Raw genomic sequence first — 17,573 nt, forward strand, 5'->3', positions numbered from 1 at the left:
ATTTTCTTCTAGGAGATTTATGGTTGTCTCTTATAGTTCCTTGATCCATTTTGAGTTAAACTTTGTATAAGGTGTCAGATAGGGGTCCTCTTTCTTTCTTTTGGATATGGATATTCAGTTCTCCTGGCACCATTTGTTGATTAGACAGTTCTGACCCACCTGGGGTGGCTCAACAGCCTTGTCAAAAATCACTTGACCATGGATATGAAGGTCTATTTCTGAGTTCTCGATTCAGTTCAATTGGTCAGTCTGTCTGTGTTTTGCTAATACCGTAATATTTTTACCACCGTAGCTAAGTAATATGCTTTAAAGTCAGGATGTGTGAGCCTTTCAACTTCATTCTTCTTTTTTAAGACATTTTTGGCTATTCAGGTTGGCCATTATTTCCTCACTCTTTCTGCCCCTTTTCTCTTCTTCTGGAACATATGTTGTTGTGCTTCATGCTATCATTCAACTACCCTGATGAATTTTTTTTCCAGTTTTTGTTCTTTTTGTTTTTTAATTTTAGCTGCTCTGTCTTCCACATCATTATTTCTTTCTTCCATGATTTCAAATCTGCAGTTGTATTCCTCTAATATATTTTTTAACTCACCTATTGTGTCTTTCATTCCCATAAGCTCTTTCATTTTTCTATTCATGCTTTCAGTTTCTTCTTCGTGTTCATCCAGTGTCTTTTTAATGACTTATCTATTTAGCTATGCTGAACTTTAGCTCCTTGATTTGATTGATCGTCATTAATTTGTTGTTTCAAATCCTGTGTTTCACCTGGAGCTTTGATTTTTTCCTTTTCCTGAACCATTTCTTCCTTTTTCTTAGTATGGTTTGTGCCTTTTTGCTTATGCCTAGGCGTCTGATTATGATGATGAGTTTATTCTGATGTTCAGTTTCTCTCTGCCTAGGGATTTAGGGTTGCATGTGTGTTACTGTTGTTCTTTGATTTTTGGTTCAACTTGTTCTAAGTCTTTAGAGTTTCCCTGTTTAAACTGCTTACCCAGGACCTTGGACCCTGTAATGAATGGGGTATAGGCCATTTTCAGGGGCCTTGAGAAGGCAGCTGTAAAAGTATTAAAGGGTCTCTCATACACTTTTTCCTAATTTCACATGCACTTTCCTTGTCTGCCAGCAGATGGCTCAGTCCCTAGGGAGAATGTTTTCACTGGAACCCTGTCTGGCAGTATACAGTAGCTTTCCCAGAGAATTCACCCACAGGACAGGCTGTTAAATGCCAAGCTTCACAAATGAAACTTGCTCAGTAGCTGCGCTCCTCCTTGGCTGGGCTGGCAGCACCCTCTTTTTTCCCAGAGAGGAAATTAATTTTCATCCAGCAACCTGTCCAGGTCAGTAAGGAGGGTGTTTTTGAAAGCAGATTTTCTTTAGTTCCCTGTTGGCTCTGGGGAAAACACTATTGCTGCTGCACCTGGCCAGGAAGGGCTCATCCTGTGGGACACCACAGACGCAGACCAAGTTTGCAGGTCAAAAGCTGGACCACTCATAAGCTGAGAAATACCCCTGCTTTCCTGGGGAAGTAGTGGGCCTCTGCGACGCCCTCAGTCGGTAACTGCCAGCCAGGGGCCAGAGGACCACTGCTGTCACTCCAAGGTTGGGGGGATCAGTGCCAGCAGCTGTGGCTGCATCTTTACTCACATCCTTGCCAAGTCTCCCTTTCTTTGCTCTTGTGAGTGGTGTCCAGCCTTCCCTTGGTGTCCTAAGCCATAGAACAGTTTTCCAGACAGTTTCTGCCTGTCCTCTAGCCTTTTTTCTGGGAGACACGTGAGTTCTGTGTCTCCCTAATCTTCTACCTTCCCGGAGGTCTGACTCTTTTTGCTCTCTTTGAATTTTGTCATCTTATTTATGTCAGTGAAATCTACCTGCTCGTGCCCCTGCTCGGTATGGCTGGTTTACATTTCCTGTAGATTGGATTGTGTTTATCTCTCATGGCTTTGTCTGCTTCTCTGGTCATAACACCAAAACTGTAGAGAACTGAATGAATATGCATGTGAAAAGCATGTTTTGGCTCTTTTTTTTTTTTTAACCTCAAAAGAAGTTATGAATGGGATTTTTTTTTAAAGATTTATTTATTTCTCCCCTCCCTCCCCCCCCCCCCCCGTTGTCTGTTCTCTGCATCTATTTGCTGCGTCGTCGTCTTTGTCCGCTTCTTTTGTTGCGTCATCTTGTTGTGTCAGCTCTCCATGTGTGCAGTGCCATTCCTGGGCAGGCTGCACTTTCTTTTGTGCTGGGTGTCTCTCCTTATGGGGTGCACTCCTTGCGCATGGGGCTCCCCTACACGGGGGACACCCCTGCGTGGCACAGCACTCCTTCATGGCAGGGCACTCCTTGCACGCATCAGCACTGTGCTTGGGCCAGCTCCACATGGGTCAAGGAGGCCCGGGGTTTGAACCGCGGATTTCCTATATGGTAGACGGATGCCCTGACCATAACTGTTAGCAGCTCTTTATGGGTAGTAGAACTATGGATAGTTTAAATTTTCACTTTTCTGTATTTTCCAAATTTTATAAACTACTACTTATTACTCATTTTTTAGAAGTTTATATTTTAAAAGCACAGGATTTTTTTTCCTTTTCTTTTGGTGGGTGTTATCCATAGTGAATAATGTAGGCTATGGAATCAGACTTTCTGGATTTGAATCAGGACTCTGCTACTCAACCTTTTAGTCAACCTATTTTTGCTTTAGATTACTCTTCTGCAAATGGTTGCTATTAAAAGTACCTGTATTGTGAGATTACCATGAAGGAGTAAATAAAATATTCTAATTAGAACATTTGAAACAGTGGCAATGCCATTAATAGTACATACTCAATAAATACTAGGTACTGTCCTTAACGTTCTTTATGAAAAGCAGTAAAACATATATCATTGATGTGAACTCTTTCAGAATCATTATAACATGAATATAGAATATAAATGGTCCTTCCATTAACTTTTTTTTTACACTTTTAAAAATTAAAGTTAATAGATCATAAAGAACATTACATTAAAAAACATGAGGTTTCCATATAACCCACTCCCCACCCCCCACATCATTATTGTAAATCTTATCTTTTTGAAAATATATACATCACCAAAAATGTTACCTTAAAAAACATAAGAGGTTGCCGTACACCCCCCACCCCCCCACCCCACTCGTCCCACATCATCAACCTCCCCCATCATTGTGGCACTCTCATCGCACTCGGTGAACACATTTTGGAGCACTGCTGCAGCACATGGGTAATAGTTTACCCTGTAGTTCACAATCTCCCCCAATACTTTCAGTGGGTTATGGCAGAATATATGAAGTCCAGCATCTGACCCTGGATTATCATTTAGGACAACTCAAAGTCCCAAAATGTCTCCACATCACATCTCTTCTTCCCTCTCCCTGCCCTCAGCAACTACTGTAGCCACTTTCTACACCTCAGTGCTACAATTTCTTCTGTTACTAGTGGCAATAGTTTTATAGTAGAGTATCAGTAAGTCCACTCTAATCCATATTTGATTCCTCCATTTTGTGGACCCTGGGATGGTGATGTCCACTCCACCTCTATATCAAGAGGGGGCTTAGATTACACATGGATAATGGATGCAATTCTTCTGCTTGCAATTGTAGGCACTCTTGATTTCCCTGGTGTGGTGGTTGACCATCTTCACCTCCCTGTTAGCTGACCTGGGTAAGTCCAACGAACCAGAGGGTAGGAGTTGCAACTCTGCTGAGGCTCAGGGCCCAACTGGCACATGGCCAGTCCAGAGATTCAAGTCCCTTGGTATACACCATCCCTAGCACCAACCACAGGTTCAGTAAAAGTGACAGAGGAGGCATGTGTAGAAAGGGGACATCTAAGTCCAGCTCCATCACACTCAGGAGCACAAATTCCAAATTAGGACCCTCTGACTTGGTACAGAACTCCAAATCCATCTGCCATGACCATATACCCTGTAAATCCTTCCATTAACTCTTTAATTCCTCATAGTGAACTTGGAAAGTCTAATATCTGTTTCGTGCATGGCACATAGCGAATGTACCTGTTTTTACTGACATCATCTTTATTGACTAAGTGTCCAAATCAGGTTTAATGGAAAATCCAGTCCAGAATTCAGTCATGTCTCAATTTGTGCTATTTATACACCGTTAATACCATACTTTAAAGATTCTGAATAATACATGTAGCAGTACATATTGAAGAGTGTGCATAGCCTACATTAAAGTTGTTCTTTGAAGGTAATTGATCTGATTTCAAGTTCAGACTGTCTTTCTTAGCTCTTTTGGCACATTCATTACTTTCTATGATATTTCTTGATTCTTGGCTTGAGTTGAAAACAGTATATCTTCAAAAACATCTAGCTAGTAACTTAAACAAAAATCTCCTGGTATATCATTATTAGAATTCTTAGATTTATACCTCCTATTCTTAGGCTGAAGATTTTTCCTATCTTATAATACCAGTATAACGCTCTTGTATTTCATTTACCATTATAGATTAGAAACAACAGGGCCAATTCTTCCTATACTTCAATAGAAGTTTCCAAATTGAGAAAGAAATTAATTACATTTTAATCTAATAATTCTAAAGGGGTATGCTAATTGTTTAAGGATGTTTTAGATCAATGTATTTTTATTTTACCTTGTGTGTATTTTTATTTCTCCATGTATGTATGATATCAGTAATACCAGCTAATGTGTACTGAGTGCATTCTTTTGTAAGACACTGTTCTAAGCCTTTTAAAATATTTATTTAATTACTAAAACAACTTATGACACAGGTACCATTATTATGCCTATTTTACAGATGAGGAAGCTGAGGTTTAGAGAGAGTTAAATAAATTGTCCTCAATCTCACAGTTAGAGGCAAAGCTGATATTTGAATATGAACACGTTAAATTATTCTTAAATACTATTCTGAGCTGCCTCATAGTAGAGTCCTGTTAACCTTTGTGGCCCGGGCATGGATTTGTAATTAAAGATAAAGGAAACACAAAGGAAGTTCTGTTGATAGGCATGGGGGAGAGAGGCTTTCTTCTTGTGGCTGTAGCATTTTTCAGAAATATGTTTTTATCACTTTTAGATTTATTTTTGAAATGCTAGGTAAATGCATGAAAATTGAAAATAACTATTCTAGTAAATTAATTTTTTCCCTTTAGTCATGAACTTGAGGCCAGAGATTGAGTCTACTGAAATTGACTTTAAACATTTATCATTTTTTAAAAATGAAACACAAGAGGGTGCTATTTACTATTTTACTTTTAGTTCTGGGCTCTCTTTATCCTCCTCATGAAATGAAAATGCAAAAGCAAAATTTTTTTGTTATGACTAGACTCTGAAGGCCTTTTAAATTTTTTTCTTTCTTTGTTTTACCTCAGTTTGTAGACTATTTACTTTGTATTTGCCTTGTCCATGTGACACATCAGCAGTGTGTGTGTCTGTCTACCTTGGGGCTCGGTATTTCTAATTATGTTAAATACATTTTGCCAAATCAAAAGAAAATTAATGGAAAGGTTCTTTTAAAAAAGAATTTTGAAGAGTCTTTGATTTTTTTAATCTAATTTTGTATTTGAGTGCTTTAAATCTTAAAAATTATTTTCATAAATTAGGAACATGTAAGTTAAGACATTTTGCTGCAGTGTACTTTTCTTTTTTTAAGTATTTATATTTTTCATAGGTGGTATTGTTCTGGTTCAAATATTGATCTAAGGTTTTTTGTTTTTGTTTTGTTTTTGTTTTGTTTTGTTCTTTCATTCTCATTTGACATACAAATCACAGAGTTTTGGCATCCTGAGCTCAGTTTTACATTGGTATTTATCAGCAGAATTAGTATCCTCCCTCCCTTCTTCCCATGCTCCGCCTCCCCCCCCCCCCCCCGATTCTTATAGGGGTTAAGTGATGCTCAAAGCCACATTGCTAGTTAGTGGCAAAGTAGGAATTTGAAGCCACGTCTTTCTGGTTTCAAAGTATCTGTTCTCACCATTATACCATAATGCCTTTATAGACAACCCATATATTTTTTCACTTCATAGTTTACTAGTGACACAATTAGTGCTACCAATAAAATTTTTTTCTCTCCCAATATAATCTGCACATTAAGTGGATTCCACATCATTTATTAGTTTGAGTAAGTGAAGGGACACTAGACAGCATTTAACCATACCATTGTCATCTTCTGGTTAGAAGAAGATGACTGGTAATCTACTGATAATAAAACCAGTGAAACTGGGAAAAGTAAAGATGGAAATAAAGGCATACTGTAAAATTTTTTTCTGATTAGTAAATATAATAATGATATAAAATTAAGACTATCTTACACCATACACCAAAATCAGTTGCAGATCGTTCAGACCAAATGTGAATAAAGTAAAATAGAGCTTTTGTTTTCTTCTGGGAGAAAACACTAGGTCTTCTTGACCCTAGTGTTGGTAAAGATTTCTTAAATTATACATAAAAAAATTAACCATAAGGGGAAAAGTTGATAAATTGGATTATATTGGAATGCAAAACTTCTGTTTTTTCCAAGGGCACTATTAAGAGAATGAAAAAACAGGCCACAGAGTGGTAGCAGATATTTGTAATACATAGATACAACAAAGATTGTATCCAGAATATATAAAGAATTTCTGTACATCAATAAGAAAAAGACACAGAAACCAGTAGAAAAATGACCAGAAGTCTTGAATAAGCATTATGAATAAAGATATCTAAATGGCTGATAAATACAAAAAGGTATTTAATCTCACTACCCATCAGGGAAATAAAAATATCACAATGATATACTACCATGCTACTATAAGAATGACTAAAATTAAAAGACTCAGAACATAAAGTGCTAGTGAGAATGTAGAATCACTGGAACTCTCATGTAAGGTCTATAATAGCTTTGAACATCTTTATTTGGCAGTATCTACTAAAGTTGAACATATGCTACTCTGTGACCCAAAAGTTCTGTCCTTAGGTATACATTCAATAGATATGTGTACATATGTTCACTAAAAGATGTGTATAAGGGAAGTGGATTTGGCTCAACTGATAGAGCATCTGCCTACCATATAGGAGGTCCAGAGTTCAAACTCACGGCTTCCTGACCTGTGTGGTGAGCTGGCCCACCGCGCAGTGCTGATGCGTGCAAGGAGTGCCATGCCAGGCAGGGGTGTCCCCCCCATAGGGGAACCTCACGTGTAAGGAGTGTGTCCCACAAGGAGAGCCACCCCACGCAAAAAAAGCACAGCCTGCCCAGGAGTAGTGCTGTACACACGGAGGACTGATGCAGCAAGATGATGCAACAAAAAGAGACACAGATTCCCGGTGCTGCCTAACAAGAATGCACACGAACACAGAAGAACACATAATGAATGCAACAGAGAGCAGACACCGGGGGCGGGGGACGGGAGAGAAATTGGAAAAAAAAATCTTTAAAAAAAAAAAAAAAGATGTGTATAAGGATGTTCTTAACAGTACTAATCTTAGTGACCCTAAACTGGAAACAACCCAGATTTCTACCAATAGTAGAATGGACAATACATCATGGTATATTCTATATATTGTATATACTATACAATGAGAATTATCGTATATTATGTTATTGCATTATATAATAACATGGATGAATCTCAAAAAAATGATTAATAAAAGAAGACACTTAAAAAAGAGTACAAACTACATGATCCTGTTTGAATATAGTTCATAAGTTGGCAAAACACATCTCTAGTGTGAGAAAGCATGGTTACCCTTGATGGTGACACTAACTGTGCCTGAAGGGGTTTCCTGTAGTGCTGGTAATGTTCTTAAACTTTTTTCATGCTGGTTACAATGATATTTTCACTTTGTTGAAAATTCATCAGATTATACATTGTTAGGATTTGTGTACTTTTCTGTATGTATGTTATACTTCACTAAATGTTTACTCAAGAGATGTTTTAATCTCCTAGGCTCTCCAAAGCAATACCATGAAATGGGTCAGGTAAAACAATGGAAATTTATTCACTCACAGTTTTGAGGCTGGGAAAATGTTCAAATCAAGGCCATCCTTCCTTCTTGAAGACCAGTTGCTGGTGATCCTTTGCTTCTTTGTCACATGGCAAGGCATATGGCAGCATCTGCTGGTCTCTTCCTTCTCTTCCAGGTTTCATTCACTTACATGGCTTTCTCTCTCTGTGTTTGAATTTCATTCTTTTATAAAGGACACCAGTAATATGATTAAGAATCCATCCTGATTGAGGTAATTAGAGTGAAAAAAGCATTTCAGGGACCATGTCAGAAAGGCCTGAGGAGCAGTAAAGTTGAGAGTATGGGTAGATACTCAATGATATTTATTTTCTAACACAAACTAAAAGCTCACCTGAGACTAACCTGTGTATGCTCTACTTTGCTCATCATAAAAACTTACCCTCTCTTCAAAAATGATACTATAATGAGTAAAACTATGTATATTCTGGGTTACTACAGACTTCTCCCAATGACTAGTCTGCATGTCGAATTCAGCTTTTCACCTGTATTTGTAAATGAAGTTTTATATTGGAACAGAGTCATACTCTTTTGTTTATGTATTCTCTATGGCTGCTTTTGTGCTACAATGTGTGACCCACAAAACCTAAAATACTTACTATATGGCACTTTGCAAAGAAGGGACCAATTCCTGATATAAAGCAGTGTAGATTATAGGCATGTAGTTACGTGTGCAGTTTCACCTGTTTTATCTGTCAATATTGATGCTAAGAAAGAACCTTGGATTGTGGATTTGTGTAAATTGACTTGAGGTTGGAGCAAGTGTAGCAAGAAGCCTGCTACTTAGAGTTTATTCCTTGCCCCAAAGGACCCCAAAGTTTGTTTGAGACAGTCCTGATTTGCAGCTATTGTTCCAGGCAATTACTGATTATCTTATATATCATTACTATGATATAATGATAATTATTAGCTGTTCCCTTTTAATACTACTGCCCATGTTTTGATGATAAATTATATGGTCACTCTGTGAACATTACTGCTGAGGAGGGCAGTGAGAATAGAAATAAGAATAGAATAGAAAGTCAGTGAAAACTGTGCAAGACAGAATTTAAGAGACACATTTTTGAACATCTATATCAAGGGTGGTCCCGGAAACCACCTAAATGATTTGCTAGAAAGATTCATTGGCCTCAGATGTTATACTTATGACTATAATTCATTACAGTGAAAAGATACAGAGTAAAATCAGCAAAGGGAAAAGGCACATGGGGCAAAGCCTGGAGGACACCAGGTGCAACTTTCCAAATGTCCTCTCCCAGTGGAGTGGTATGGGACATGCTTAGTGCCCCCAACAACAATATGTGACATTATACTCAATGTGTTCCCATCCAGGGAAGTTCTACATTCTTTGGGTGTCTCAGGTTTTTGTTGGGTAGTGCCTGTGTGCCTGACCCTTGATTACTCAAGCTGCAGACCCCTAGAGTCAAAAGCAAGTGCTTACCATAAACTGCATTGTTAGCATTATCTGATCAGACTGATATGTGACCCAAGGCCTCAGGCATGGAAAATCACTGTTAGTTGACAGACCCTTACAAGAACTTAAGAGTTCAATTCCCAGGAGCCAGCCAAGGGCTAGTCTCTGGGAATTGTACAGGATTTGAGCAACCCAGTCCTGTTGAGTTAACCCTTTCCTGCACAAGGTCACACAAGTTTGAACACAGGTAACTCTGATTTCAGTCTATGCTCTTAAGCATTTTTAGTGATCTTTTATACTGATTTGCTAATTAAAAGTTATTAGTTATATTAAATATAGTAGGGAATTGGGCTATGCCCATCTATCTTGTTAAATATTCTAATGAGTTCTAGTTTTTTTCCTCCTCACTTGAAGATGATGTAATCTGCATTGAGTGTTTTTAAGTGCTTTTGTAACTAATGGTGCTAAGAGTTTCTATTTCTTAGTCATTTTCCTTAAAAGTTGATTTTGTTTTGCATATTTATGTGTCAAAAAAGTAGATTACATGAAGAATAGTCTAATTATTCCTTTTGTCCTTCATATATTTAATTTTAAAAAAGAAATGTGATGATCGAGTTACAAAATTCATAGTGGAGTTATGAATTGTCTGCCTACTGGATAATAGCTTTGAATGAACTTACACAGTTCTGAAAAGCTTTTAACCTTTTTTTCTTTTCTTTTTCCTTAGGTATTTGTGGAAACATTGGACAAGTGTTTTGAGAATGTCTGTGAGCTGGATTTAATTTTCCATGTAGACAAGGTACTATTTCTATATTGTCAAATCTGTTTTCTGTTTGTCAAAGTAAAAGCTGATTTAGCAAATAATACTGTTTTTATTCCTTTATTTATTTATTATTGAATATGTAAAGTATTTTTACTGTGAGACAAGCACTGTGCTTGGTGGAGAAGATTCAAACCCTGACTGGAGAAGTTCACATCTAGAGGAGGAAAGAGATGTTCAGAGTGTTAATGGGAACACAGCTGAACCACTTACCTTTGCCTAGGAGCGTATAAATGGAGGAGAAATTACATTTAAACTGAATTTTAAAGAAGTGGTAGATATTTCTTAGAAAAAGAGGATATCCCTGTAGGCAAACATATAAATACAGGCATTTTGTGAGGAGCGATTGATACTGATCAAGAAGACTAATTTTAAAGAACCTGTAGTACCATGGATTTTGGACTTTCTTCTGAGACAGTTTAATGTTTTTGAGTAAGTTTTTATTGGTGTTATTGTTGCTTTTATATTTTTAGCACAATAATTTTTTATGGAGACTGGTTTAGTAGGTAAGGAAGTGAAAGACAAGGAAATCACTTAGGAGTCTATTGCAGTAGTCCAGAAAGAACTGGTAGTGATGGTGGGGATGAAAGAAAGTAGAATTGACAGGACTTGATGACCTAGTGAAAGCTGGACGTGAGAGAGAGGAGGAATGACTGAGGTTTCTAGCCATTTTCATTGCATGTTGATGATACAGAATTTAGAAGGAAGAGACTATACTTTTACTAGGTGCACATTTTCTTTTCTGGATTGTTTGTATAATCTAATAGGTCTTTTTTGATGTTGTTAAGCTGTTGACTAAAATAAGTCTGAAAATAATCTACCTAAAATTTTATTTAAAAATTTGCATTTTAAAATTAGCCTTACTGCAGTATAATTTATATACATGAAAATTCAGTAGTTGCAAGGGTACAGTTAACTAAATTTTGACAAATGTATATAATTATATATAACCACAACTATCATCAAGATCTAAACAAGAAATGCATTTTATGGTTTATGAGCATCAAAAGAACACATTTTTGTTAGCCCATTCTCCATACCTTATTTCTCATTTACGAAGTGATTTGTTTTCATATTTTAACTCACTTTTATCAGAGAACTTAAACTTGATTTTTTAAAAGCCTATTTTTAGTGTTCTGCTGTTTCTCTAATTAATATATCTTACGCTTTTTCACACTTATAACCTCTGTTATTTTTAAGCATTAGAGTTCACAGTGTTCAAAGTGCTATTTTGGTATATGACTAATATTTTGATAATTCTATGTTTAAAAGACTGCTCAAAGGTCATTCATATAATACTGCTAGGGATTTTTTTTTTTTGAGAAAATGGAGAACTCTATTGTAAAATGTTGTGGTAAGAGTAAAGTTCTTAAATCTGTCACTAGAGAATAAAAGTTTTCCTTAATAAGGAAATTAAATTATTCATTTACAATTGCCATACATGATATACAATATTTTTAAAATTTGCTTTACAAATAATATATATTCATTCTAGAAAATTCAGAAAATACAGATAAGAGAGAAATAGAGCCCATCCCGATCCTAGAGATCATCTAGTGTTAACATTTTAGAATATATATTTCTAGATTTTTTGTCCAAATATATTGTAAAACAAATATATCTCAAACAAAATATTGTATGTAACCTGTTCAGTTCATACAACAGTGTGTAACTTTTTAAGAACCTGCCAAAATTAGCCATGTCTCTTTTTTTCTGGGCTAAGCTCTAGTTTTAATTTTTTTTCAAGTGGAATGAGACAAAAATTTCAGGATAACAAGAGTCAGAAACCTGTCAAATAGATATTTTCTGTCTCTACATTCTCTACCTAAAACAATATTACCGTTGCTTTCAGCCCTTTAATGGAAATGGCATTATTGTAAAACTTCTAGCATCCGCGATCTTACCAACAGTCAAGGATCCCCTAACTGGTTCAGCTCATTTTGTCTTTGTACAAGCACAGAGTTTTGCAAACAACCTTCAGCCTTACTTTTGGGACGTGAAAGGAGTATATTGTGGATAACCTTTTTGTTATCAGTAGAATGGGCTAGTTTATTTGCCGGAATTACAAGCATCAAAATCTTAGCTACTTAAAACAAGGTTTATTTCTCATTCATGCCATATGTTTATCATGCTTCATATACCATTACTCTGGGACAAAGCTGCCTCCATGTGGAGCACTGCCAGCTTAATATTAGAGAAAAAAATAGTTTTTATTTGGTAAATTTATCTGCTCACAGATGATAGTTTTACCAAATGGGTTTTCACTACAAACATGGGATCTTCAACCTTCTAGCCTCCAATATAATAATTTCCATACAACTTACTGCCTAACCCTTTAGCCAGTGTATTGTCTTCTGTTGTGGTGTTATCAGTATCTTGTTCTAAATTTTTAAGTACTAATTTCTCTCTCAGTCTTATAGGCTAATGTTGTGGTCACTGTGTAGTGGCAGAATGGACATTCCAGAATTTAGTTTGGGTGTAGAGACTGATGATGCCACGTAAGTGCCCCAAGGGTTTACAAAAATTTATTACTCATATAATGAGACTTTTTTGGGAGAACAGAAAAGGCTTCTAAACTGACCTGAAAATGACTTGAGTGAGCAAGGAAAGGTAACTGGCTTAGAGGGTGAAGCTGTGGCGAGTGTTTCCATGTACAAGCCAGGTCTTGAGCTATCTCCCAGCACTAAAGGAAGGAGCACCTGGCCTTCTTATCATCTTCCTAAGATGTAGGGATTAAAAGCTGTCAGCAGTCAAGCATCAAAAATGTAGACGGATTATTTAATAGCTAAATTATGCTGTAATAATAATCCCTAAACCCCTAAAATACAAATAACTCAGTTTATTTCTTATTCAAACTACTTGTCCATTGTGGGTTTGCTGAGAGGGTCTGTGCTCTTTGTTGCCTTCACTCAGGGACCCAAGCAGAGGGAAGCATCATTTTTATGCATTCGTGATTGCCAAGACAGGAAAAAAGCAAATTGACTGAAAAAAGCAAAAGCATATGACCATCCCCAACCCCAAATAGCATAATTTGCAATTTTGCAATGTGCTGGGAAATACTTGGTGAATGGTACCATTTTATTACCTCCTTTGGAGGTGGATGATGGACTCATGTTGTTCAATCATAAAAGTTTTAATGACAGTTTTAATGGTGAACGCCAGTCACAAAATTCTCTCATCCTATTTCAGGCACTATAAGGAGAGGTCCCTTTCTGTACTTCAAGAGAAATACCAAACTACAAACAATTTTTGGATAAAGAAAGTTCATAGTAATTTGGCCAATTAATTTTCTGGTTGCAATCTATATGATTTATCTTTTGGAAGAAGGCACATAGGTCTTAGCATATTTTACTTGAGAATAGTAGGAAGCAGTTTTATTTCATTAATCTCATTTCTCACAGAAAAGGAAAAATTATTAATTACTTAGTAAGTGTCAAGAACTATTCAGGCTATCACAAGGAATTTGACAAAAGATCTCCATTTTCAAATGTTATTAATAATATCTTTCCATTTCAGTCCATAAATGTAGCCATTTATTTTCTTAAAAGTATTTTTACCAGCTCTCTGGAATTGGTGATAATTACTAGAGAGTCCATTTTTTTTCTCTCAAAAGAGTATTTTGTACCTTATTTTATAATTTTTACAAACTGCACCTACCTAATTTATGGCTGTTTCTAATAGGGTTTGCAACAGTTTATTTTGCAAGATAAAGTTAAGACTGTACAGCTGATGATATGTGGGAAGGGGACCAATATAAATCTGTGAAGTGTAGCATATGTCACTAAATTGTCTTCAATTTCAGATTCTTTGTATCTCTACTATCTTTATGTACAATATAGTTTTTTGATGTATTTTTATTGAGTTGAATGATCAGATTTTAGAAGTAAGTCTCCTCTCTACCTTCTGTCACCCATGTTGTTTGGAACATGCAAAATTATTGTCTGATATTCATTTCTAAATTTTAAGTAGTTGGGACAAGATTTCATGAACTTGTTATCTTTTGGAATAATGTGACCAAAAGAAAAATCTAGGGAAAGTCTATTTTTCAACTTGTAAATAGAATTTCTGATAAGTTTGGGGATTCTTATGGACATTAGAGTTGTTTCCTTTTGATCTTGATTTTCAAACATTCAAGCCAATTTTTTTCTGTTTTACATATATTAGGAATTATGAAGTTTTCAGGCACCTACCCTTAAGAAAAGTTAAAAAAAAACAAATGATTTAAAATATATTGCTTATTATCTTGCACATGAGGGTATTAATCATATCACACTCCCATTTTCCCAGTCCTTTTAATTCAGATAGAAATTCTATTAATCATAGAAATCTTTTGATGATTTTATTGTTTTTAGAAATTTAAGATGGGATATAAATTTTGTTCCATGTTCTGTTAGTCCTTTATTGTTCCTGATTTTGGTATATTTTAAAATTAAATTGGTAGAAAGATAAAGAGAATCCGGAGAGCTAGAGAAAAGCGAAGTGTTACATACAGGGGATGCCCATTACGAGTAGGTGCCGATTTCTCATCAAAAACCATGGAGGCAAGAAGGCAGTGGTATGATATATTTAAGATACCGCAAGAGAAAAACTGCCAGCCAAGAATTTTATATCTGACAAGGCTGACTTTCAAAAATGAGGGCAAGTTGAGAATATTCACAGATAAGCAGAAACTGAGATAGTTTGCAATCGGAAATACTGAACCTTTGGTTGGTGCTAGCATTGGTGTATACTCAGGAGACTTGAATCTCTGGACTGGCCATGTGCCAGCTGGGCCCTGAGCCTAAGCAAAGTTGCAACTCCTACTCTCTCGTTCATTGGACTTACGCAAGGCAGCTAACAGGTAGTAGGTGAAGACAATCAATCACCACACCAGGGAACTGAGAGTGCCTACAACTGCAAGCAGGAGAATTGCATCCATCATCCATGTGGAATCTAAGCCCCCTCTTGATTTAGAGGTGGAGTGGACATCTCCATCCCAGGGTCCACAGAATGGAGGAATCAAATATGGATTAGAGTGGACTTACCGATACTCTACTATAAAACTATTGTGACTAGTAATAGAAGAAATTGTATCATTGACGTGGAGAAAGTGGCCACAGTAGTTGCTGAGGGCAGGGAGAGGGAAGAAGAGATGTGATGAGGGGGCATTTTTGGGACTTTGGGGTTGTCCTAAATGATATTGCAGGGTCAGATGCTGGACATTATTTATCCTGCCATAACCCACTGATTGTACTGGGGGAGAATGTGAACTACAGAGTGAACTATTATCCACGTGGTGCAACAGTGCTCTAAAATGTGTTTGTCGAGTGCAATGAGAGTGCCACAATGATGGGTGAGGTTGTTAGTGTGGGAGGAATGGGATGGGGGGATGGCAGGGTATATGGGAACCTCCTGTGTTTTTTATAATGTAATCTTTTTTGTGATGTATGTATCTTCAAAAAAATACAGTTTACAAAAATGATGGGTGTAGGGGGGGTGGGGTATACTTTATATGGGAACCTCTTGGTTTTTTAATGTAACATTCTATGTGATCTGTTAACTTCAATAAAAAATTTTTAAAATAAATAAATAAAGGGAGTGTTACAGCCTGCAAAGAAAAAACAGAAGAGAGAGAGGCTTGGAAGAAAGTCTAGAAATGAAGACTATATCAGTAAAAGTAACTGAAAGTATGAAAAAAAAAGAGTGGTGAAAATAAATATGACAGATAAAACCCGAAGGTCAAAATGGGTGAAATAAGAACTGCCTTTACAATAACATTGAATGTTAATGGCGTAAACTCCCCAATCAAAGGACACAGACTGGCAAAATGGATAAGAAAATATGAGCTATCTGTATACTGTCTACAAGAGACTCACCTTAGACCCAAGGATACCAATAGATTGAAAGTGAAAGGCTGGGGGAAAAAATTCCACGCATGTAGTAACCAAAACAAAACAACAAAAACTGGGATAGCTATACTTATATCAAATGAAATAGACTTTAAAAGCAAAACTGTTATTAGAGATAAGGAAGGACATTATATATTAATAAAAGAGGCAATTTACCAGGAAGAAATAACAATTATAAATATATATTGCATCTAACCAGGAGGCCCCAAATTCCATGAGGCAAACACTGGCAAAACTGCAAGGAGAAAATAGATGTCTCTGTAATAATATTTGGAGACTTCAGTACACCATTCTCATCATTGGATAAAACATCTGGGCAGAAGATCAATAAAGAAACATAGTTTGAATAATATAATAAATGAACCAAACCTAATAGACATATACAGAACATTGCACTGCAAAACAGCAGGATATACATTCTTCTCAAGTTTTCATGGATCTTTCTCCAGCATAGATCATATGTTGGGTCACAAAACACACCTTAATAAATTTTAAGATTAAAATTATACAGAGCACTTTCTCTGATCATAATGGAATAAAGCTGAGAACCAACAACAGGTAGAAAAAGGGAAAATCCACATATATAGAGAGATTAAACAACAGTTCTTTTTTAACAAATCAATTTTATTGCTACATATTAGTAAAGCATAAATCTATTCAAAGTGTACATCCATTGGTATTTGGTGTAATCACATGGTTGTGCATTTATCACATCAATCATTTTTAGAGCATTTTCATTATTACAATAATAATAAAAAAACAGGCAACAATAAAATTCTTCACCTGTCAATCTGTTTCCCCTGCTGTCCATGACTGCTACTTCTGGATATTCTTGTCAAATTTTATTTATTTTTTAAGCAGTTTTATTGAGGTATGTTCACATACCATGCAATCTATCCAAAGTCTATAATCAGTGGCTTTTAGTATAGTCACAATACAACATACTCTTAAATAATAAGTAGGTCAAAGAAAAAATTGAAATATCTCAAGACAAATGAAAATGATAACACACCATATCAGAACCTAAGGGATTCAGTGAAGGCAGTGCTGGGAGGGAAATATAAAGCCCTCAATGCTTACATTAAAAAAGAAGAAAGAGCTAAAATCAAGGACCTAACTACACAACTAGACAAACTAGAAAAAGAACAGCAAACTATTCCTAAAGCAAGGAGAAGGAATGAAATAACAAAGGTCAGAGCAGAAATAAATGAAATTAAGAACAACAACAAAAAAATAGAACAAAACCAAAAGTTGGTTCTTTGAGATTAACAAAATTGACAAACCCTTAGCTAGACTGACAGAAAAAGAAGATGCAAATAAAATAAGAAATGAAAATGGAGGTATTACTATTGATCCCACAAAAATAAGAGGTCGTAAGAAGATACTATCAAGAACTGTATGCCAACGAAGTGTAAAATGTAGATGAAATGGAAAATTCCCAGAAATATACTAACAACCTGCACC

The 17,573-nt window shown here is 36.1% G+C and overlaps 1 protein-coding gene across 4 annotated transcripts in view; it reads left to right on the top strand.

Moving 5' to 3' along the window:
- The window catches only part of AP3S1 (adaptor related protein complex 3 subunit sigma 1), a 99,024-nt gene that overhangs the window by 60,226 nt on the left and 21,225 nt on the right, over nucleotides 1-17,573 (top strand). For all 4 annotated transcript variants that reach the window (XR_009180901.2, XM_058277317.2, XM_058277296.2 and 1 more), the window contains exon 4: nucleotides 10,129-10,200. Coding sequence is in view for 3 of the 4 variants with exons in the window: in XM_058277317.2 (XP_058133300.1) it covers nucleotides 10,129-10,200 (72 nt within the window). In the remaining variant the exon portion in view is untranslated. The remainder of the gene's footprint in view (nucleotides 1-10,128; nucleotides 10,201-17,573) is intronic.

The sequence above is a fragment of the Dasypus novemcinctus genome, chromosome 2, assembly GCF_030445035.2.
Source record: "Dasypus novemcinctus isolate mDasNov1 chromosome 2, mDasNov1.1.hap2, whole genome shotgun sequence".
Lineage (NCBI taxonomy): Eukaryota > Metazoa > Chordata > Mammalia > Cingulata > Dasypodidae > Dasypus > Dasypus novemcinctus.